This window comes from Numida meleagris, chromosome 1 (assembly GCF_002078875.1).
Source record: "Numida meleagris isolate 19003 breed g44 Domestic line chromosome 1, NumMel1.0, whole genome shotgun sequence".
Classification (NCBI taxonomy): domain Eukaryota; kingdom Metazoa; phylum Chordata; class Aves; order Galliformes; family Numididae; genus Numida; species Numida meleagris.
The window spans coordinates 184,661,921-184,686,317 of NC_034409.1; the positions used below are offsets into that span (position 1 = coordinate 184,661,921).

At 41.7% G+C, this 24,397-nt stretch overlaps 1 protein-coding gene across 1 annotated transcript in view; it reads right to left on the reverse strand.

Moving 5' to 3' along the window:
- FAT3 (FAT atypical cadherin 3) overlaps positions 1-24,397 on the reverse strand; it is a 347,711-nt gene that overhangs the window by 308,214 nt on the left and 15,100 nt on the right. The window contains exon 2 of the mRNA XM_021382213.1: positions 13,408-16,719. Coding sequence (XP_021237888.1) covers positions 13,408-16,702 — 3,295 coding nt within the window. The 5' untranslated portion in view covers positions 16,703-16,719. The remainder of the gene's footprint in view (positions 1-13,407; positions 16,720-24,397) is intronic.

Here is a 24,397-nt window from a genome sequence, read left to right on the forward strand (position 1 = left end):
GAACCTCTTCTGGCAGAACCTAAGGCCATTATCTCTCATCCTATCACTGTCACCTGTGAGAAAAGGCCAAACCCCACCTCGCCACAACCTCCTGTCAGGTCACTGCAAAGAGTGATAAGATCTCTCCTGAGCCTCCTCTTCTCCAGACTGAACAATCCCAGTTCCCTCAGCCGCACCCCATCAGACTTGTGTTCCAGACTCCTCACAGCTTTGCTGCCTTGGTCTGGTGTCCAGGGTCTGGTGTCCAGCCACACAGGTCACCTGGTCCCCCCCATTTCAGGACAGAATTCATTACAAACCTTCCCCTTCTGCTTAGTAGTGAAGCCTGATTTCAATAATTCATTTATCACATCACAGAAAATACGATCTCTCAGTAACACCCAAGCAGAAATAGAAGCACTGCAGCCACAGCAGGCAGGGAACAACAGCAAGGACTCATCTCACTTGATACTGAAATTAATCTTCCATTTTGTTTTCACTGTGCGTTGAATCGAGCCATGTTTTGTAGTATCATTCAAGCCCAGAAGGCTGAAAAAGACTGGGCAGCCTGACTGTGGGGCTGTTGGCTATGCCCAGTGCACTCAGTGTAACATTTCTACAGTTAATTATTTGGAATAAATGTACTAGCTTAAGTAGGTCACTGAGATGCTACAGTTTTCCTTGGAGATTAGAATGGGAAAGATGTGAATCCTGAAGGGACTTCTCCTTTAACACCCTTCAACTTCAAATAGCGAGTAACTATTTATGCAATGCTCTTTGCTGTGTGTTTCCATCAAAATCTCTCGTAGCATTTTAAAGCCATTAATCATGCAAGCATCATAACTAGCACAAAAATGCCTTTGACAATGTGATGATCATTAGACTTATTGTACAGACAGGTAAAGTGAGGCATGAAAAGGTTAGCCGCGCTGCCAGAGGGATTTTTTATCTTCTGTAACATACAGTAAGCAGCTTTAGCCATCTGATAGCTGCTCTTACTTGTGATATCAGCTCCAGGCTCAGGAGCCCGGACCATAACTACAATGGAGCAAATAGCCATCCTAATAAGCTAACACAGCAAATCCCATCTTAGCACACATCCTGCTAGCTCATTCGCTACTGCTAGTTCCACACCAAAGCCTGGACAAGACAGCAGCTCTGACCACATATTATTTCCATGCTATTCCTCCTACTTGCTTAAATTCACTGCTTGTTTATCTGAAAAACTTTCCATTGAACAACAACTACAGAATAAATTATAAATTTCCTATATGGACAAAATGTGATTATCTATATTTATCTTGGTATGAATTTCAATGATGAGAGTTATTCCCCTGTAGTTCCTTGCATGGATTCTCTCAAACCCACAGGGTCTCAGTTCCTGCTCTTAATCCAGCATAAGACCATGCAGCCATCAAAAGGGCAACCCAACCTTGAGCTTTGTAGCAGAACTTCCTTCTCTACTTCCACCAAAATGCCTGACATTTGCAGGGCCCATCAATTTGATCAGGGAACCACTCTTACTTTTCTCCGAAGAGGATGAGTACTCCTCTGATTGTTCTCTCAAACTTGCTCAGCAGACAGATGTCAGGTTAAAGGGAGCTGGGAATCACAGCCTCACTTTACTCAAAAATGGGATTCTTCAACTATAATAAAGATAATCAAGAAAAAGCTGCTTTTTCTGTGTAGATGTGTCCTTCAGGAACCACAGTGGAGAAGATGGCAGCTTCCGGGAGTTGGACTCAGTGATCCTCATGGGGCCCTTCCAACTCGGGACATTCTTTTATTCTATGATTCCTGGATCCAGCTGAGCAGGGAAAGGGAATCACGGCTCCCTTGTCAGAGGTTCCCATTCCCTCCAGGGACTCTCCAGGAGAGCATGAACCCTCTCATCAAAGTGGACTGGATCACACCTGGCAGAGCATAGCAGCACAATCCCCTCCCTGCAACCACCCAGTTAATTCTGACCACACTCAGTGCCTAGACAGAGCTTCTAACCAGTGTCAGAGTGGTTTTAATTTGTGGGTATGGACAAAGAGAAGCAGATTTTCTGAGAATTAGATGGATTTTATCTTTGCCAGTGACAGATTAATGTTCATTATGAAAGATTAAGCAATTAAAGGAAATCCCCATGAAACAGCCATGCTATTAACAATATAGCAGTTCAGCCCTTAGCCTTTCAGGAATGGCTACAGCCCCTGACCTCTGTCAACAGAATGTTATTTTCAATTCAGCATCAACAAATTCAAACTTCATAGAATCAGAGAATCATTTGAGTTGGCAGGGACCCTTAAAGGCCATCTAGTCCAACTGCCCTGCAAGGAACGGGGACACCTACATCTAGCTCCCCTGGAATGTCTCCAGGGATGGGGCACCCACCAGCTCTCTGGACAACCTGTGCCAGTGCTTCACTAAATGCTTCATTATAGCTTGCAATTCAGATATTGCCTTCCATGCTTAGCAGGAAGCAGAACTGCTTTTTGACAATGTATAGATGGTGATTGGCAAACTCTAGTGTCACCAGCCCTAAACTCATTAGGTCCGAAGAATTAAGCAGATTTTGTCATTTACCCCTTGGACAGCATTACTAAGTGCCAGTTCTCTTTCTTTCTCATGAACAGTCCCGATCTCCTCTCCAATCATACAGTCATAGAACATTCTGAGTTGGAAGGGACCCATAAGGATCACTGAGTCCAACCTGAAGCCCAGATGTCCCTGTGGGTGCTCTCTTCCTCTCTGATCATTTTCCCCTCTCCAGAAGGATGCTCTTCACCTCACGAGTTGCTTGCTGCCCATCCTGAACCACACGCTGCTCAAATGAAGGTCTCTTGATAAAGGCAGACACACCGAGACACAAGGGAGCTGCATGCTCATAAAAAGCTCCAGATCTCATTAGCAAATGGCTGACCCAGCCATAGGTCTTGCTCTGTGCTCCGAGCCCAGGGCTCCTGCCACCCTCTGACCGCATCTGGTTGCTGGAGCTTGTAGCTGTCAGTGCTTTCCCTCACAGCAAAACGTAGGGTTATGGTCCCAGAGGGAACTGCCTTAATCATGGACTTGGACTGCGATCTGTCATCACCTCGGAGTTACTGCCTAATGATAATTAAGCAAGGTTAAAAAACAAACACTAAGAGAGGCAATTAGAAGTAGCACAGTGCAAATCAGTCTGTCCTTGCAGAGCATCTCAAGAAGAAACAAAAAAATCCACTCCTTTTAACACCAGCTCCGGGATCCTGTGTAGCATCAGACTGGTGGTCTTGCACGGCAAGACACACTGGGAGTCAGAAAAATCCACCCCACTGTACGCTATGGTGAAGTACCACTCCATAACAGAGAACACCCAAAGTTCCTGCTGTTGTAATGAATTTCTACACTGTTGTTCCCTGCCCCCCTCAAAGAACCAAACTATTAACTTATCTGCACCTCTCACACCCTATCACTAAAATGGGAAACTACATAAACATTGCACATCAAAGAGCTTCCTTCATTAAAATGTGAAAAATAATTTGTGTACTTTAGATGAAAGGTATTTGGGGACTGTGAAGTATCCTGGCAAATTTAATTAAACCCCATAGTTATTCTCTCATAAAAAATAAAGCTTTTGGGGAAAAAAGTTATTAAAAATTTAACTGATTCGTAGTTAGACTTTGGTTTTTTCCTTTTTGCAAAATCTCACCTTATAAACTGAAGCAGTGGTGAGAAGCAAAACTATTTTTAACAATCTGTGTGCAGAGTTACATTTCCAGAACACTAATTATCAGCAAAAGTTTCAAATGAAGTAAGAGGAAAAATGCCCAAATAAATAGGCATATAAGTCACTTTGGGCTGCAGTGATCTATAAATCAGAAACAAATCTGCTATGCATATTTTGATAAAACTGAAAAAAAAAAAACCCAAACACTTCCATTGTGAAAAAAGGACCAATCAAGCCCTCACATTGTGGAAACAGATGGCTGTTTAAAACCACATACATTCAGATTACTCTCAGGCCAAGGTAAACACTTCTTAATAATTAGTCTTCCCATAAATTAGAGCAGGAAAGTTTAATTTTGTTCCTTACAGCCACTAGGATGATTATCCATCAGTGTTAATGGCCACATGCATGCAGACATCCACATTTTGCCTTGGATAGAATTTACATTTCTGGCTCTAAACAAAAAATCACATTAATTCACCTCAATTTCTCACCAGCCGCCCATTGGGCTGCATCTGGCATCGCTGCCATGTGCTGCTGGTGCTGCAGGCTCCCCTCCCGAGCCCAGTGCACAGCTCCTTTTGCCCCTTTTTGGCTTGGACTGGTGTCTGGGACTCTTCCAGTGCCTATAAACCTGAGTTTCTCAAAAAGATAATCTTATGTATGGGAAGATTGGGTTGATAACCAAAATCTGGTATTTTCACTGGAATAAGCAGCCACCCAGCTCAATCTCTAGACACAGATCTCTGTGTCTCTTTAGCCCAGAGCTGAATATAGAATCATAGAATCACAGAATGGTTTGGGTCAGAAGGGAACCTTTAAGATCATCTACTTCCAACCCCTCTGCTATAGGCAGGGACATCTCCCACTTGGCCAGGTTGCCAACAGGTCTCAAGTCTGTCATTTCAGAGAACTGTCAATCATAGCCATACATGAGAACATTCTGCTCAACTACAAGAAGAAAAAGCCATTCAAGTGGCTGAAAAGCATTATCCACGAGAAGAAGTTTTAGGGGTTGCATCCAACAGAGCATGCAGCTTCCCACCCCACATTCCTGCCCCATATTCAGCAGAACACTGGCAGCATGGAGCCTGCAGAGGTGTCCTCAAAACAGCCACAGAAGAAGTAAAGGATGTGACAGTCTGCTCACTGCATGTGAACGGACTTAGCATTTGTTCGTAATAGGCATGCACAAAATGATCGGGTCAATGTCAATGGACAACTCAAGTTTGAGAAAAGCAAAAACTTGTTAGTGCGAATGCCTAATGAGAACCAACTGCAATGAAAGCTCCCCACCCACATGCACAGAGTTTGGCTTTCTCTCAGTTATTTCTTACTGGCAACACTTCAATGCTAATAAGACACCATAAGTGTACAAAATGTAATAAAGATGTTTACATTAAACAGCAGACTACAGATTAAAAGAATCTGCTACGTGAGCTGTAGAAGCTCATCTCTGCACATCCATTTTCAGGTAGGCCTGTATATAGAAACGGAGAGGTGTCCAACAGTGGAAAGACTTTTTAAAAACAAATCTACCTTACTGATAAAGACCTAACAAGTTCCAAGACTTGAATGCTGAAATTAGCCAAGCTCAGTCTCGAAATGTGATATAATTTTTAATCAGTGAGAGCAATGAAAAGTTGGAAGAGCTTTTCAAGCCAGTGCCTAATTCACCACTACTTGCAGTCGTTGGAGAGAGAACAACTTTGAACAAAGCATGCTTTAAGCCAGCTTCCAGGGAAAATCTGGACACTACATATGTACTGATGCAGGGGAAGAAATATACACTTATATTTTTCATCAATCTAGTGTTACCACCTGTCTGTGCTGTCAAACAAGCCCTAAAAATTCCTGACCAACTCTGTCCAGTTTTATTGCTTCCTAAAAAGCCACATGATCTGCTCCATGGGTCAGATGGGAAGTGTGTCCTCAATATTATTGGCCACTAGAGAATCGTTTTTCTTGGACTTGTTTCTGTAAAGGATTAGGCAGTGCTGTGAAGTGGTTCCCTGTAATCTCAGACACATCCATCTTCCTCTTCCTCAGTAGATCCCAGGAGGACTGGACTGCTTGCATTGCCCTCAGCATGCTCATAAACATGCACTTTTGCATCAACAACATCACTTCCCACAACTATGGACTTCCACTGGTGCCTTGGAAGATTTAAAATGGATTTTCCTTCCCCAAAGTGCTCCTTCTCCTCTCAGTTACCATGAATCACACATACGTGAAAGTAGGTCATGGTTGGAAGTGATGCCAGGATAAAGCTGGTGCTCAGATGCCCAGACTGAATGGTAGACATAGGAGCACTTGGGTGTAACTTAAGGGACTGTGCTGTACAGGATAATGTAGGGGTCATTTTGGATCAAAAAGCTAAGGGACAGAATAACAGAAAACAATGGTACATAGTACTCTTGGCAGCAAATCTCAAGGAGGATAAAGGTAGAAGCTAGGAAGAAATAAAAACTGTGTATTTCTTCATTAATAAATAAATTGGTCTAGAGGAAGGTGACCCTGCCTATAGCAGGGGAGCTGGAACTAGATGATCTTCAAGGTCCCTTCCAACCCAAACCATTCTATGATTCTAAATTATTTAGAGGCTGAGAAGTGTCCTATTATCAGGAGCATCCTTAATAACAAAGGAGGTTCTCCAAACATTTTCCAAAGAAGGAAAACCACAAAAATAACAGCTAACTATGAAAGCTGTACATCATGAGCTGTTTCATGGGGTAGAAAGCCAAGAGGGCTGAACAGCTTGAATGGAACAATTCTGCATGGCTGGTCTCACTTAGGAAACTTTCAAAATATGTCAAAATGATATAAAGGACTCTTTAAAGTAAATATTTTTGTAAGCTCAGGCATTACTTTAGGGTTTGTATTGTTAAACAAAAACTTAAACAAATTCACTCCAGTGAAACCAGGACTGGCCTTGTTCCTTTATCAATTTATAGCTACGAGTGACAGGGAAATTATAAATACACAAATGCAGAATTTATCAAAAAAACTTGCTTCTCCACCACAACTAAATTTAAAGAAAAAGAGATGTGTTAACAATCACTTTCCTAAAATTGGATATCATAAATGATGGGAAGACTGCCCTATTAAAAGTTGCCAGAGATAACTCACATAGTAACGATAACACATTACAGCAGACTCCAAAATAGCTACTCCTAGGAATGCTTTACTCACGCCTGACACAGACAGAGGCCCACAGATCAAACTTTGGCTAGAGCTGCAACCCAGCACGCTCCTTCCCACAGAGAACCATGAGGGAGAGCTGGCTCAGCACCGACCAGCGCCAGCCCTAGGGGACAGCTGCAACGAATCTTGCAAGCATCCTCACTCTCCTTTCCCAAGCCAGCACACAGCAGCACCCACTGGCACTTCTCTTAGCCTAAAGTAACTCTAAAAACTACTTTTAGAAGCCTCTGCTAATTAAATGGCTCAGAAACGCTTGCTCTCAGCAATTAATTTTGCCTACACTTACCAGGAAAATGAACAACATCTGTAACACTAACACCTCAAAACTCTGCAATGAGTTCAAGTCTACGAGTGAGTCTTCACAGATTTACTCACCAGCTCTTACATGCTTTGCTAAAATTAAACAAGTCAGGGAAAAAGAAAGCGCGTATCACAAACCATTTTCATTTTTACTTGATTCTGTTTCAAGGAAACACTGGTAATGGTCCCACATAAATATTTATCAGACCACTCAGATTGTAATAAATGGAAGTATCCCTCAACTTGCACACACAATAACTGAAAACTGTTTTAGAAGACAGCAACAATATGCACGGAGTCTGAAGAAATACATTTATCCCCTTCTGCCAGACAGATGTAACAGAGCCGGCAGGTCTGTTTTATTGTAAACTATATAGTCTAGTGTTTCTTTTTTCCATTATTAGTCGTTTGAAGCCATGATTAGGGTTTTCCAACACCAACTGGCTTCTTTTTGGACTCGGGCAACAGTTTGTCAGGAATTTCAATCACTCCTGAGGCACCTTAAGAGGTCTCAAAATACATCAGGCTGCTATACTTGGCAATGTAAATCCATGGAATTTATAACAATTTGAAATCCACCTCCATTTAACATCATCTTTAAGATTTCAGTGATGTGAAAGACAGGCTTGGCTTACTCATTTGAATTTGTCAGGGCTGAAAGCACCTAACGATAACAAGTTATCAGGGTCACCCTTCAGCTTGCCTTCTTATTAGCGGGGGTTCTGCAAGGGTGGAAATGACTGCCGTCTAATGCCAAAATTTCAAGTCCCAGTAAAAATCAGGGGACTGGAGCTCCTGAATAACCTTAGAAAATGCAAAGTTTCAGAAGTGTTGCTTCGAATCATAGCTATGGGCTTGGCTTTGTAAGACAATGAAAGATCCTGTAAGTATTTCTTTAACACCACTATTTTTTTCTACATGTCAAATTTCAATACAATATGAGATGTTACGGTGCTTTCCTGAGAAGCAGCAGAAGATGGCTGCTTCAGTTTTCCTGCCCAAGCAATGGGGTTAGTCATTACCTGCATCTTGGGGCACTGTCATGCCAAATCTACCAAGCCTACAGAAGTCTCGGAAGCATAAGATGCTGAGTGCGTCTCATCTGTCTGCTCCTCTACAACTCAGCTCATTCCCTTTCTATTACTAGTAAAACCACAAGTAAAGTAGGGGTAAATATAGAAACTCTTCTAGTGCCAGGCTGTTACATCAACTGTGCAAAGAGTAGAAACACATGCCAGACTAAAAAGTGGAGCTGGAGTACAAAATGGTGTTCAGTTGAACCACAAATCATGAAAAAATTAGGAGGATGTCAGCATTTAGGCTAGAAGTGATCTCATCTAACTCAACTTTTTGAGAAGTCAGGCAATCTTGCTAGTCATCGAAATCCCTGCTAAGCTAGGACAGAAATACCGCTGGCTTCCACCAAGGCAGGTGGGATCAAATGCCCACACATATTTGCTGGAGTCCCCACAAGCTCCTGAGACAGCAAAAGTGTACCACTTTGCTGTGGTATTAGCACTGCAAATCTGTATGTATGAAAGTAGAGAAAATCCAGCATTTTAAGACTACAGAAGAGGACTTCTGACAGAGACCACTTCTGAAAGACAAATTGTATCTATCACAGCTATCATTAAGATGAAAGCTCAGAGCATGCTGCCATCCCAAAAAACCTTTAACAGATCTTTTAACAGATAATTTAGACTGAATATAAGGATTTTTTTTTTTTTTTTTTTTTTTACAATAAGGAGAGTGGAACACTGGCACAGGTTGCCCAGAGAGGTGGTGAATACCTGTCCTTGGAGACACTCAAGGTCAGGATGGACAGGGCTCTGAGCTCCTGATCGAGCTGTAGGTGTCCCTGTAAAAGTCTCTTCCAACTCAAACGATTCTATAGTTCTATGATCTCTGGTCATTTCACGTTACAACACTCTGGAAATATGAGGATTTTTACACAATTATTTTCTAAGGAACTGCAGTTACCAGGCTGCTGGGCAGTGTGGAGACATACACCCACTGTGGAGTGGTATCAGGAATGAAGAAATGCCTCAAGGCTCTCCATAGCCATGAGCTATGTAAGGAAAAAGTTGTACTGAGGGACATGCTTTAGTGGGAAATATTAGTGATAGGTGAACGGTTGGACTGGATGATCTTAGAGGTCTTTTTCAACCTCGGTGATTCTATGATTCTATGATAATCACCCACATTGGTCATTAAGAACAAATAATCAGATTTAGTTGCCTTTCTACAGATGGAAAAGAGGGTGGGAATCTCCTGTCCAGACAATTTTTAGAGCATGACTCAACTAATTTATTTCATATTTTTACTTTGGAATGTAATGAATCATGTTTCTCAATCAACTGTTTCTCTCTTTTGACCATAAGGAAAGTGTAGCTCTGTCTGCAAATGATCACATTTCATTACATACATTACATCTCGAGTCCAAGAGAGTAGAGATGTAAAGAAAAGTGGTTCTGAAGGGAGGGCAGAAGGAAAAAGAAAATCCAGAAGTGGCGAGATCACATAGCATGTCTCTCAGTTTAGGTATCTTAAATGGCAAGCTTGTGACATTTATCCAACAGCCGATTAATAGATTGATGAAGACAGAAAATCAATGAGTTTGAACTGTACACCTAGTCTGGCAACAAACTGAATGCTTACTGAGGCAGGAAACGATAAAGAGAGTTCTTGAAAGAAAAAAAAAGACTTTTCTTTTTTCCCCTCTTTTTTTTTTTTTTTTTGCTTTGACTCATGAATCGTTTTGTAAACCCAAGAATCATCCAGTCTGCTGGGTAAGGTGCTAGTGTGAAACTGGGGCTGGAGTTGGAGGAGGTCAGGAACTGCTGCTTTCTACAGCTGGAGAGTTTCTGTTGATTTACAGATTTGTAATGGCTTCATCTCCTGGAAAGGGAAATTAAAATAAATCCGGAGAAACAAAGTGGGAAGTTACTCAGGAGGCTGTGAGACCAAATATATGTCAAATTTTGCTTCTGAACTGAAGTATTTAACAGCAAATACAATAATGCAACAGCAAAAATCCTTGAAACTGGTTCTCCACAACACAAGATGAAGAGCCATACTGTGTGAAGGAAATCCAGAGCCCATCCCAATGGTCCATATCCTACAAAATGGCAACAATATCAGAATTTGCACTTGTACCCTTTGCAGAATGACCCATACTGGCCAACGCAGGCTAATCCCAAGCCTGCTCACCATGAACCATGGGCTCAGACCTGAAAGTAGAACTGCCAATAGAAGCACCTACTCCAGCAGCCAGGTCTAGCTCTGCTGGAGTTAAATGCACGTATATATATATATATAGTATCCATCTAGAGAGGATCAAGAACAAAGCAATCATGCCAAGAAGTACATGGTAGCATGGCATGGTAAGGATCCACCATGAAGTAAAGCTCGTCTTCAGGCATCTCCGCAGCCTCTCCAGATATCGACACACCTCAGGGAGTACAGGCACAGCTGACACTGCTACGCTTGAATATTGCAGAAGAATAAAAATAATGCACTTGAGCAGAATTCTGCTGAAAGCACAGACTTGCTTGGAGTCCAGCCTGCTCACATTTCAAAATGAATTTGGCCCAGTTTATATCCTAATGATTATAATGGATACTGCAGTCTTCTTTTCATTAAGGCAGGAGCCAAAAATATTGATTTGTTGTACTTCACGCTCCTGCTTACCTTCACGAATTTCAGGAGAGATGGTGCATAAGCCAATAGAGTCGGTCAGTTTAAAAGTGACAAATTAACTGCACTGAAAGTAAATAAACAGCTATCTCTTTGCAAATTAATTCACTATGTGACTTGAGCTATTTTCCACATCTAGGAAGCTGATTCATCACTCAGCAGCATTTAAATTGCCACTAGTTTAAGAGCAGAGTATTAATGTTTTGTCCTGTTTGACACAGCGGGTCAAATTCTGTGCTCAAGTTACCAGAGCATGACTTAAGAGTAGCTCCTGAATCCCCAAATCCTGCTCCCACGCAGCCCCAGCTGCAGTCACGCATACAAGTGCTGAGTTCCTTTCAAGATGGCTTAAGGTGTATCAAACAAATGGGGAAAACAGATACAAAAAGGATCCAAAAGAGTATTGTGAACTATGGCGGTATGGAATATCTTCTGGAATGGCTGAGATGGTGTAGCTGATGGGGCTGGCTCTTTTTCATGAAAATACTCATGAAAGACAAGGATTTGCAACTTTTAAAGCTCTGTTTTGCTGTGATGGTTTTTTGCTTTGTTGTTGTTGTTGTTGTTGTTGTTTTGGTTTTTGTTTTCACAAACCAGATTTCTACCTGAAGGGAGGTTGTGGTGAGCTGGGGGTTGGCCTCTTCTCCCATATAAGTAGTGATAGGACTAGAGGGAATGGCCTCAAGTTTTGCCAGGGGAGATTCAGGTTGGATGTTAGGAAAAATTTCTTCTCTGAAAGAGTGGTCAGGCATTGGAACGGGCTGCCCAGGGAGGTGGTGGGGTCACTGACCCTGGAGGTGTTCGGGAAACGTTCAGATGTTGCACTAAGGCACATAGTTTAGTAGGAAATACTGGTGATAGGCGGAGGTTGTAATGGATGATCTTGGAGGTCTTTTCCAACCTTGGTGATTCTGTGATTCTATGATTTCAGTTCTAGGAATAAACTAACACTATTTATGTCATCTCAGCACATAATTCATGTTTTACTGAAAAGGAGCCCTAATTCAGTACTTGGTATGACCCTTGCTAGGATAGACACAGGGCAGTAACAAGTTAATTTATTAATGAACAACACAAGCTAACTTATCCTCCTGAAAGCCTGTTTTATAACAATTCCTTTCAGTTCAACACATGTTGAATCCTGGGATTTTCAGAACAAAGCTAGAGCATTTAGACCAATCTCCCCTTGCTTTGAACAGAACCCATTTAGCAGAACTTCATGCTACTCAATAAGGTAAGCCAGTATTTTCAAATGCAGGAGCTTAAGACCAAAATTCATGTTCAACTGCCTAAATAATGTTGCCCACGTATGTTCAACTTCTATTAACATCTTAGGATATGTGAGTTCTTAAAATTTCTGGTAATTAGAGGAGGTGTCCTCTTGACTTCTGACATTCAACTTTAATGTTTCTGGACAGAAGGTTTTGACAATCATCTGTGCGCAGTTGCAGCACAGAGGCTACAGCACAAATAAAATAAAAATATTTTTCACTGCTTATGTTCAGACAAGATCCACAGCATTTGTAATGTCGTCTGTTTTTCATAACGTTCAGTTTAGAAAGTTGTCATTTGATTAAACAGTTTGAATTTGTCAAAACATACATGTTAATCTTATGCTTTAATACCACATTCACAATTAAAAGCTTTAGGAAAAAAAGACATACAAAGTCTGCTTAAACCACAGTAAGCCCACAGACTCAACATATTTAATATAATTTTTGAAACTGTTGACTAATATTTTCTAATTTTTTCACTTCTTCTAGTACCACAGCTGCACCATTGCTCTCAACAGCTATCAAATATTTGAACAGCCAGCTTGTTGGCTGTGTTTTATTGGATGGTCTTTTATACTTGGTGTTTTCTACATTTTCCAACAGGATATGGCAGAAGTGAAGTTTAATAGTTTAGTATCTTAAAAATCTTCACTCTGTTAATACTACTGCCACCAAGGAAAAGCTACCGCAGGCTGAGCGTATCTTTTCCTGTATTCCTGCCTTTACACAAGCTTGCTTACACTGATGAAGACTGCATGCTACAGGAGAGCACATAATGCAGAATGGCATCTCATTCCAGACTGCTGACTTCCATAAAAAATTACTCTCACCAACAACAAGTCAAAAAAAAGTTTTAGGATGAAGGAAGTTTTATTTCTTGCCTCCTCCTTCCTTCCGTTGGATTTAACACTACATTCAAGGTAAGAGTGTTGTGACTGTTGAGGTGACCTGAGCACCTTGCAACAATCAACAGGTAATGCCGTGATGCAAGAGACCTTATGGAACTATCACTGCTTTTAAATGGAGTCATCACACAGCTACTGAAAAGTAATGTCCATTATTTCACACCCACAGAATGATGAATGAAGGTAGGTAATTAAATCATGTCATTGCTGTGCCTGGAATATTCTTTATTTATAACTTTATCTTTCCAGTTAAGAAGATACGAATTTCTTGTTATGGATAGAAAATAATTATGCCTAAGCTTTCCTTTTGCAAAAGCCTCTATGAATGGAAAATGATATTAGAAACAAAACTCACCAGTCTCTTCATCTATGCTGAATCTCCCCAGTCCACTGCCATCCCTGATGGAATATTGGATCTCCCCATCCCTTCCAGAGTCCTCATCTCGAGCAACAACTTGCAAAACACTTGTACCAACACGGGAGTTTTCCTTTACAGATCCAATGACAGCAAAGTCAGGAAAATAGGGAGTATAGAGATTTTCATTAACATCCACCACTTCCACTTCCACAAAAGAAACGGAAGAGAGAGAAACTGGACGTCCCTTGTCCTTGGCACGCACAGTCAGGTTGTAGAACTGTTGCTTTTCATAATCCAGCTCTTTGCTCAAGCGGATAGCACCACTGGCTTTGTCTATCTCAAAACGCCCGTTGTAATCATTCACCAGCGAGTATCGGACCTGACCTCCCAAGCCAAGATCTGGATCGTGGGTTTCCAACCAAGCTATGACAGTGCCAACTGGCAGGTCCTCAAGCACCTTCACGTTGTAACTGGATGGGATGAAGGCTGGAGAACAATCATTGACATCATCCAAAAACACCTTCAGAGGCACAACGGAAAACTGCTGATGGCCACTCTCTGCTTTGTCCCTAGCCTCAATTTTTAGGGTGTAGTTTGCTTTTGTTTCCCGATCTAGTTGATCAGCCACATACACCACTCCCGTCGAACTGTTGATGGCAAATTGCTGGGTGTCTGTCAAAACTGAGTAAGTCACTTCCCCATTGGACCCAAGGTCTTTGTCTCTGGCTTCTACTTGGATAATCTCTGTACCAAGACTTGTACTTTCTAAAATGTTAACTGAGTAACTGTCCTGTAAAAAAACGGGCTTGTTATCATTTGCATCCCCTACTGTGACAGTCAACAGTCTCCACGCAGATTTCTGTGGGTTACCTAAATCGTAAATTGTAATATTAAGAATATAGAGATCTGTTTTTTCACGGTCCAAGGGCATAAGAACTTTTAGTACCCCTGTCTCTATGTCAATGTTGAAACAACTATCTGCATTACCATCAGAAATTGTATAAACTACCTTTCCATTAAAGCCTGAGTCTGCATCATAGGCTTTTATCCTCAGGATGGTGGCACCAACTGGCAGATCCTCTGAAACCATCACATCAGTTGGAAAGGTTTTGTCAAAATGTGGTGCCTGCCTGTTCACTGAATAATAATCGAGAAAACCATCTTCCAAATTCAACTTCACATTTGCTTTTGCCTTTTTGAGCAATTTTTCTGCTAGCCTCTGTGCAACTCTTGTCTCTCTACAGCTAAATGTCTTTGAAGATACTTTCCCATGAACTATTGAAATATTAATAAACATAGCATCAGCAAAGTTCTCTCCATCAGTGGCCGTTATCTTAAGGCCAAAGTTGCTGTTCTTTATGCCAGAATTAATTAGAGATTTTTTAAGTTGCAGGACACCAGAATCAGGATTTAAATAAAAAAGGCCAAGCTCATTTCCAGAGATTATTTTGTACTTTACAAGCTCCAACTCATCTATGTCTATAGCAGAAACAGCAGTAATGTGACCACCAACAGGAAAGTCAGATGAAATCACTCCCTGGCATGCCACCTTTTCAAAGAGGGGTTTGTTATCATTGACGTTGCCTATGTATATGGTAACATTCACCTCGCTTTCATGGCGGTAAGGAGAACCCCAGTCGGAAGCCCTCACGATGAACCTGTAGCTTTCTGGTGAGGACTCAAAATCCAGTTCTTCAGATGTGCTGATGACACCTGTAAATTGATTTATTATAAATGGTAGTGAGTTCAGACTGGCAATGCTGTATGTTATGTATCCATTTTCTCCCCTGTCTTTATCGACTGCTGAAACTGCCAAAACGCTAAACCCCACCGGGACACTTTCATTGACGAATGAGCTGTACGAAGGCTGCTGGAATTCTGGAGTGTGATCATTGGCATCTTCTAACCTGATGGTAACCTGTGCTTTTAAATCATCACCCTTGTTGGTATATACTTCTAACTCGTAGAGGTCCTTCTCAATGATTTTTAAAGAATGAGCGGTAGTAATGAGGCCTGTGATAGGATTGATCTTAAAATTCTCAGCACCCTCACTAGGAGATATTCTGTATTCCACACCCAGGGGCTCAGGCATCAGCTTAACGACTGCAACCACCACACCTGGAGGTGAAAATTCACTGATCGAAACATCATACGCTTCCTTTTCAAACTTCAAGGGAACGCTTTCTTTCTTGGGACTAGCAATGTGGACCAGTTTGACTGCAGAAAACTTCTGAGGAGATCCTTTGTCTTTTGCTTGGAGAGTCAGGTTGTAACCATAGGGAAAGCTGTCCCAGTCAATAGGCTTTCTTTCTTTGATTTTGTACTCATTCATCCATTTGCCTTCTTTAATCAGAAAGAACTGCTCTAGTGGATCTCCAGCCACAATCGAAACAGATTCAATTTCTCCATTGGCTCCTTCATCTAGGTCGTCAATGTTAACGACTGCATAGGTAGGCTCCTTGTCTGATGGGAAGGGAATATGTGTTACTACACTTATCGTTGGAGCATGTTCATTTATACGTTCAATGTGAACATAAAGCTTAGCTGTACTGCTTACACCATTATTTCCATAAAGCTTCATCCCACGGTCCACAGCCAAAATCTCAAGATCATACCTGTTTTTTTCATCATAGTTTAACCGGCCACTTAAGGAAATAACACCACTCGTAGGATGTACCGAGAAGAGATCAACTTTGCTTTTGAAATAATAATAAAATTCGCCATTGGACCCAATATCCGCATCCGTTGCAGTCACCTGTGCAATGCTAGTCCTTAATGGAGTGCTTTCTGCTATTGTAACAGAATATGTGGTTGGTGAAAACAAAGGTCTTAAGTCATTCATATCCAAAACCTGGATGTTCACTTTTGTCCATGCTTCCAAGTCCTCTCCTCTGACAGATCCTTTCACTATCAATAAATAGTTGTCCTGGATTTCTCTGTTTAATATAGCAGAATTCCCACCTTTAGTCCTTATTCTCAAGAAGCAAAAGTCAGCAATGACAACTTCCTCTGCTTTAAAAAAGCCTTCATCATCACCAGACACTATCCTGTACTTGATATCCCAAGAAAGGTCGGACAAGGTAATGCCCATTCTCGTTTGACTGTTGACATAGGTCCTGGCTGCCGAATTCTCGTACACAGTCGCATTGTAAGTGGAATGTGTGAAGTGAAAGCCAAGCGGGGCGGCTCCGTGTGCTACCTCGAAGAGGGAGGCCAGGAGCTCAGCAAGCAGAAGGGCAAGGCAAGGTGGAGGGGGCCGTATGCCTGACCAGTGGCCCATGTTCACCTCCATCACATCATCCTTTCACCCTGTAACAGAGAGAGAAAAAGGAAGGTGAGCGATTGAGAGGTAAAAACTGTGTGGAAAAAAGAACTAGTTACCACATATTTAACAAAACAGAAAGGGAGAATGCTATACACACATAAAAGCAACATTTTTTCATTATTTTTCATTATATTTTTCATATATTTTTTGTCTACGTATATGCATATATATGCATGCACACATACATACAAATATATATATGTACATGTACACACTTTTTAAAGATAAAAAATCCCTATGGGATCCAACCACATCTGTATGTACCTTATTTATTAATTTAATTTATTATTATTTATTTATTATTAATATTTACCAGCAGTTTCAATTAAATCTAAACTTGATTGCTTTTACAGCCCACTGGAAGACTCCTTTTTAGTCTCAACCTTTGGAAAGAACAGGATTCTCATGAACTATGTAGCACCGTGATAGCCAAAGCTATCAGGTTTTATATGGGCAGTTAAAGATCACATAATGAAATCTGAGAAATTGAGAAAAAGTAGTACATAAAAATAAGAGCCAACCATTACTGACACCTACAAAAAAATCAAAATTAAGGAAGAACTATGGCTATTTAAATGTAATTGCATACATATGCATATGATCCCCCAGTACCCAGATGCTGAGAACAGACAAAACACAATGAAGAAAATACAGCTGCTCAACAAAGTTTCCAGGTAAAGACTCAGATTAGTAAATGTCACAGCTAGATAGCACATCAGACTTAGGTCCACTCCTGCTTATGTACTACAAGGTATCTGTAATTACCATCACTATGATCCACCCAGTATATGTGGTAACGTGCAGTAAATGAGGAAAGAGAGGAACATTTTTCAACCGATGAATGCTGAACACATTCCATAAATGCTCCATTAGTTATTTATTCCAGCCTCATCCCAACCTAGGAAAAAGGTTCTTCTCCAATCTACTCCGAGCTGAGCGTGAAGACATCCTTACTTGGAGGGAATTCCAGACTGCACCCAATCTCTGTAAGCTCCAGGCAGAATTTGTCTACAAATCAGTCATGTGGTTTCATTGCCAGTAGCCCGTCCTAATCCACACATGGTCCCATTTCAGCACCTCAAAGCAGCCTTTCACTGGCTTCAAAAGGTGGATCATAAACCTAACTATTGCACTGCAATCCATAAGCAGACATTTGAGGAAGATTTGGAGATACTCATACAACCCAACTGCATATTAGTCCCAATGCCTCACTTTGCTTATCTATATTTCCAGGTTATACAGTGACAGGGGAAGCAGAGACTGGCAGAGATTGCTGGAGGGTGCTGCAGAAGCTCTGAGTGAGGCTCTTGCTGATGGCTTTCCACTGAAAGGAAGGGAAAGGAGCCTGAGGAAACCTATTGGATGCTTAAAGTGAGGCAGTGTGAATAAGCTCCTTCGTTACGAAGAACCTCCACTCATGAAAATCGCAGAAATGAATTGCAAAAGGCAATTATTAAAAGACCCACTGCGTACATGCATGGTTCTCACTGTCATTTAAAAGCTGCTTGAAAAATGCAGTTTTCTCCAAGCTAGAATATAGAGTGGAAAAGGATAGGAAAAGTTGTCGATAATGACAGGAGTTAATTTAAATTTCCAACATGATTTCAGCATCCCCTCGGAGATTAATAAATAGCAGGCAAATTTTGGAATAAGGATTCGTGTTAGTTATCACTTCCAATATAACTGAATGACTATTGCATTTTTAAGTACTAATGACAATCAATTTATTGCACTGATGTTATAATGTTCACGCAAAACACTTAACTTCCTGATCCCACAGTCTCTATCCCATTGCTTAACACATTAATCAGTTAGATGGCTTTCCCAAATGTTTGTCAAGGCATACATCTTTCAACACACTTATTTGCACATGAAGCTCCCCCTGCCCTTGTTTCCTTCTTGTTTTCTATTTTAACAACCACTAATAAAGAACTCTTCATAAAGAAAATAAACATCTAAGATTCTATTACCTCCTGACCTTGCATTCCCAACTAGCAAGGCAAAACCCCACAGAAGAGCATATGGCACTTCACCTTCTGAATGTGCCCATTCAATTGTTGTACAGGTATCACTCAAGTCATATAAATAACATTTTAACCCATGCAGTTTATACATCATAGAACATATACAGCTCTCCAGCATACTTTGTGCCCATGAGGGGCCAGGCCTTCCCGATGCTCTTCCCAAGCCCAGGTTGATCTCCAGGACACCAAGGATGGAATTTTACTACTTTGGGTATTTTTATTGTTGCTGCCATTTCACTCAACTAAAAGATCAGAGCAGTGCCACCTTATTTTTCAGTACAGCAAACCTGTATCAACCAAATCCACTCATGAGAAAATATCAAAGAAGTCCCTTATTTTCATGGGGCTTTATGTGAATCACAGAGTGCTGCCACTTAAAGCTACTGCTTCAGCCTAGCGTGGGAGACGATGCTCAACACAGCCAATATACTGCGAGCTGCTGAGGAAAAGCCAGCCAAGGGAATGAGAAATTCTTATGGGAAAGACCCAACTCATAACAAAATAATTATTAAAATTATTAAAATCCTCAACAGACTATGTTACTACTGCCTTTTACCAAGAACACTCCAACATTCTCCCTCTATACTTCAATGCCATTCTCTGCCCATTCATAACAGAATGAGAATTTTTGCTGGCTTAGGACAGAGGCTGATACCATGTTTCATATGAGCACCCAGAGTGTACTTGACTGCAGCTCAGCAGCTTCTCCGAAACAGGTCCATCATCTGGGGTACAAAAAGGTACAGTATTCCATTTGTGTCTCATTTGCTGGTATAGTTCTTCTGTCCACACCATAGCTCAGCTCAAGTTGGCTTCTTTTTGTCTCTCAAGGTCATCAACATCAGGTTTCCTGATCCTTTGTAATCAGAAATCATCTTTCCTGAGAAATCTATTGCTACAAGAATGATACTACAAGCAAAAGAAAACGACCACAAATAACTCCACCTTCAGTTACAGACTTTGCAGTGGCAGACAGGCACCAGAATAGACGTTTACAAAGCTATGCATTATGAAAAAGCTGTGTCTCTTCCAGGCAGTATAATCGGACAACCTTATGCTCACTGCATTTATCTGCTTCTTTTCAGAGAAAGCCGGGGCCAAAACCTAATCTCAAATGCACAACTGTAAATCCACTTATGTCAGTATTCTACAAGGTTTTTGTGGTTCAGAGTAACCAGGATCCGGAAGCAATACGTTCCACGTAGAAACAACATATGATACACACAGACTTATATATACGTGTATGCATACAGAGTATGTGTGTTTGTGAATGTGTTTCAGTTCTGTACACATATGTACACAGAAACACAGTTAGTATATTTTTAGGTATAATTTCAGGGTTGGCACTGGAAAAATTGGGCTTTCCCATCAGGCAGCACTTTTAGAGTCTGATTTCACTTGAGATGTGGTATGTAGTGTTGCAACAAGCTCCTCACTGAAGTTATTCATCTATCCATACATTTACATGGTCATCATTATTATATTATTTGAAAGTCCCAACAGACAAGCTATTAAACTTCCACTTGGGCTACCCAAGAATGTTTTATTCATTTACTGAATTCCTTTCTTCTGGAGTATTTGTTTTTAAGAGCTCATAATACATACATACTTAATGCACAGGAAATGTAATGCGATAGGTTATAGAAACAAAGTACAAAGCAACCCACCGTAAATTAAGAGGCACTTCTTTAAAGGCACCTCTTGTCAAAAAATGTTTTGGTTTTGAGTGAAGAGAAAGACCGTGATTACTTGTGCTTGATTTTGAAGCGTTTGGGCAGGAGCTACTAAAAAAAAAATCCCTCAATAGTGCTCAGCTGCAAGAAAAGAAACAGCTCTTTAACAAGAACAGAGTCTAAAACACAAAGCTTTCTAAAAACCCAAGGAGGCAACAAGATGACACAGGTACAAGTCCAGCAACTTTCCGCTCCAGCTCACATTAAATTCTCCGAAGCGGAGAGAAAGGAATGGAGACATCGGAAGGGGTGGTTTGATTTTTAATATTCTTAAAAACAAATTTGACAACGATGGAGAACTGCAACTTAACATTTAGCTCTCCACTCAGCTGCTTGTCCTTCACACTTTGAACAATGAATAACTATATAACCCAAACGTTGCAGGGTAGCTCCAGGACCTGTGGGCGGATGGTGCTCCTTGGAGGAACCATGAGAGGTATGAGCCTCATTCCTTTTTGTCATCTTGGCTCTGGCAATCTGCAGCCTACCCAACTGGGAAGAACAACTCAAGTCCCAAGAACTGCCAAGACTCCCACGCACCAGAACTGTGGGTCTAATCTAATGTGCAGATGTGAAACAAGTGCTGCATGATCCTCCTTTTGATTCCCTCTCCCAAGACTAATTCCTCCAATCTCAAAGATCTCCATACTGAAAAATACATGAAAGAGAAAACAATATATATACTCTCGGGTAAACTATGAAAATACTGAACAAGTGCCAAAAGGACTTTTAGAGAACATGAGGGATACAGCAGGTAAACTTCTTCAGCAGGCAGAAGGAATAAGCTTTTAGCAATACACAAAAGGGAAAAGAAAAATCTTTTCCTCTCCCTCCACTTATCCTCCAAGTTCAAATATATCCCACAGGAGTATTTCCAGGTATATCATAGAATCACAGAATGGTTTGGGTTGGAAAAGACCTTTAAGATCATCTAGTTCCAACCCCCCTGCTGTAGGCAGAGACACCTCCCTCTACACCTGGTTGCTCACAGCCCCATCCAGCATGGCCTTGAACGCCAGGGAAGGGGCATCCACAACCTCACTGGGCAACCTGTTCCAGTGTCTCACCACTCTCACAGTAAAGAATTTCTTCCTAATATCTAGTCTAAATCCACTCTCTTCCAGTTTAAAGCCATTTCCCCTCATCCTCTTGCTACATGCCTTAATAAAAAGTCCCTCCCCAGCTTTCCTGTAGGCCCCCTTCAGGTACTGGAAGGCCGCTATAAGGTCTACTCAGAGCCTTCTCTTCTCCAGGATGAAGAGCCCCAGCTCTCTCAGCCTGTCCTCATATGGGAGGTGCTCCAGCCCTCTGATCATCTTCGTGGCCCTCCTCTGGACCTGCTCCAACAGCTCCATGCCCTTCTTGTGTTGGGGGCTCCAGAACTGCACACAGTGCTCCAGGTGGGGTCTCGCAAGAGCAGAGTAGAGGGGCAGAATCACCTCCCTTGACCAGCTTGTCACATTTCTCTAGAAGGATACGGTTGGCCTTCTGGGCTCCGAGCGCAAATGAACTTAGGGAATGTCAGAAGCTAATACAATACAAATATTTTAAGAATTTCTACAGGTCCTTTGAAAGAGAAGGGAAAAGAAACTAATTTCACTGAATCATAGAATACTTAGAGTTGGAAGGGACCTTTAAAGGTCATCTAGTCCAGCTGCCCTGCAAGGAACAAGGACATGCACAGCGAGATCAGGTTGCCCAGGCCCTGTTCCAGCTTCTCCTTTAAGTCTCCAGGGACAGAGCATCCATCACATCTCCTGGCGACCTGTGTCAGTGCCTCATCACTCTCACTGTAAAAGATTTTTTCCTTACATCTAACCTAAATCTACCCTCTAAGCTTGAAGCCATTTCCCCTTGTTCTATCACGATAGATCCTGCTAAAAAGTCTGTTGCTTTCCTTCTTGTAGCTCTCCTTCAGATATTGAAAGGCCGCAATCAGGTTACCTCGCAGACTTCTCTTCCCCAGGCTGAACAGCCCCAGCTCTTTCAGAGGTGTTCAATCCCTTGGAGCATTTTTGTGGCCCTCCTCTGGATGAGCTCCAAGAGCTCCCTGTCCTTCCTGTACTGAGGACTCCAAATCTGGACACAGTACTGAAGGTGAGGCCACACCAGCACAGAGTAGAGGCCTCAACCTCCTGGCCACACTGCTTTGGATGCAGCCCAGGACACGGTTGGCTTTCTGGGCAGCGAGGGCACATTGCTGGCTCATGTCCTGCTTCCCATCCACCAGTACCCCCAGGCCTTTTTTTAGCAAAACTGTGCTCAATCCTTTCATTCCCCAGCTTTTATTGGTAGTGGATGTTGCCTCGATCCAGGTGCAAGACCTTGCATTTGGATTTGTTGAACCTCATGAGGTTCATCTGGGCCCACTGCTCAGGCCTGTCTAGGTCCCTCTGAATGGCATCCGTTTGGTGTGTCAACCACACCCCACAGCTTGATGTCATCAGCACACTTGTTGAGGGTGCACTCGACCCCACTGTCAATGTCATTGATGAAGACATTAAAGAGGATCAGACCCAGCACAGACCCCTGGGGGACACCACTCCTCACTGATCTCCGTCCAGACACTGAGCCACTGACCACCACTCTCTGGACTTGATCCTGCAGCCAGTTCTTCAGCCATTGAACAGTCCACCAATCAAATCCATATCTCTCCAATTTGGAGAGAAGGATGTTGTGGGGTACCATCCCAAAAGCCTTACTGAAGTCCAGATAGATGACATCAGTGGCTCTTCCCTTGTCCATTGATGCGGTGACAGAATCATAAAAGGCCAACAGGTTGGACAATCAGGATTTGCCCCTGGTGAAGCCATGCTGGTTCTCCCATATCACCTCTGTGTTTTTTTGTACATCACCTTCCAACTTCACCACAAGGACTCACCAAAACTCTTATCTAAATGGTCCTCTGGGTTTCAGTACGATGCAAGGAGAAAAAACAGCTTTTTAACTTCAGATGACAATTTTGTGAGAATCAAAGTGTTTATGAACCTTTGTCCATGAAGGAAAAAAAGAACATGAAAGCAGGGTTTGGTTCTCACTTAAAAGTTTTTATCATTATTTTTATTTTTCCCATAGAACTTGTGAAAGTCAAGATGCCTTATCAGACAGAACAGATGTGGTGAGTTCAAGGTATGGAAAAATATGACAATTGGGAAATACTAATCCCTTCTCAGGAAAGGTGTCATAATTCTCATTCAAACAATAGCTATTTAAATTCTATTAAATAAGCAGCTTTACAGCAAGAAGGTATATTTTAAAATGAGAAGGCCTTTTTTTAGAAGGCAGGAAAACGTTAGCTTCACACGCGCATGACATCTAAATAGTAGGTTGCGAAATGATGCAACTGCAGCAGGAACAGCAGCAGGTTTTGTTGGAAGTGACCTCAATCTTCCAAGTAACTCCTTCCTTTCACTCAAACAACATCTACATCAGCAGTAGCCTGCTTTTAAAACGTACAATTCAGTCATGCAGGCAACTCTGCTTTGCAGTTATTACCTATTTAAGTTCTACATCAAGCTGCAACACTGATAGGAAAAGCTGACGGTCACCAAGTCAACCATTTTGCAGTCAGGAGTTGGGACCCATGTATGTCACTGCCCTCTCCTGGAAAGAACCTCTTCCATAGTGCAGAACTATGGAGAACTCTTCAGAGCTCATGGAAATCCATATTTAAGGCATTTAGAAAACAGTCATCTAGGAGACTATACCTAGAGACAAGGATATCTGTCTACCAACGTACTTTAGACACAGACTAGAGACAGCCATGGATTTTATACTCAATATGCAGGCACTATTATTAGCATTTTTTCAAATGAGAATATTGTGGGGAAAAAACATTTAAATGGCACTTTCTTTAGTCAGACATCTGAACTGTACCCAAGCATACTCCACCATAATTTACCCAG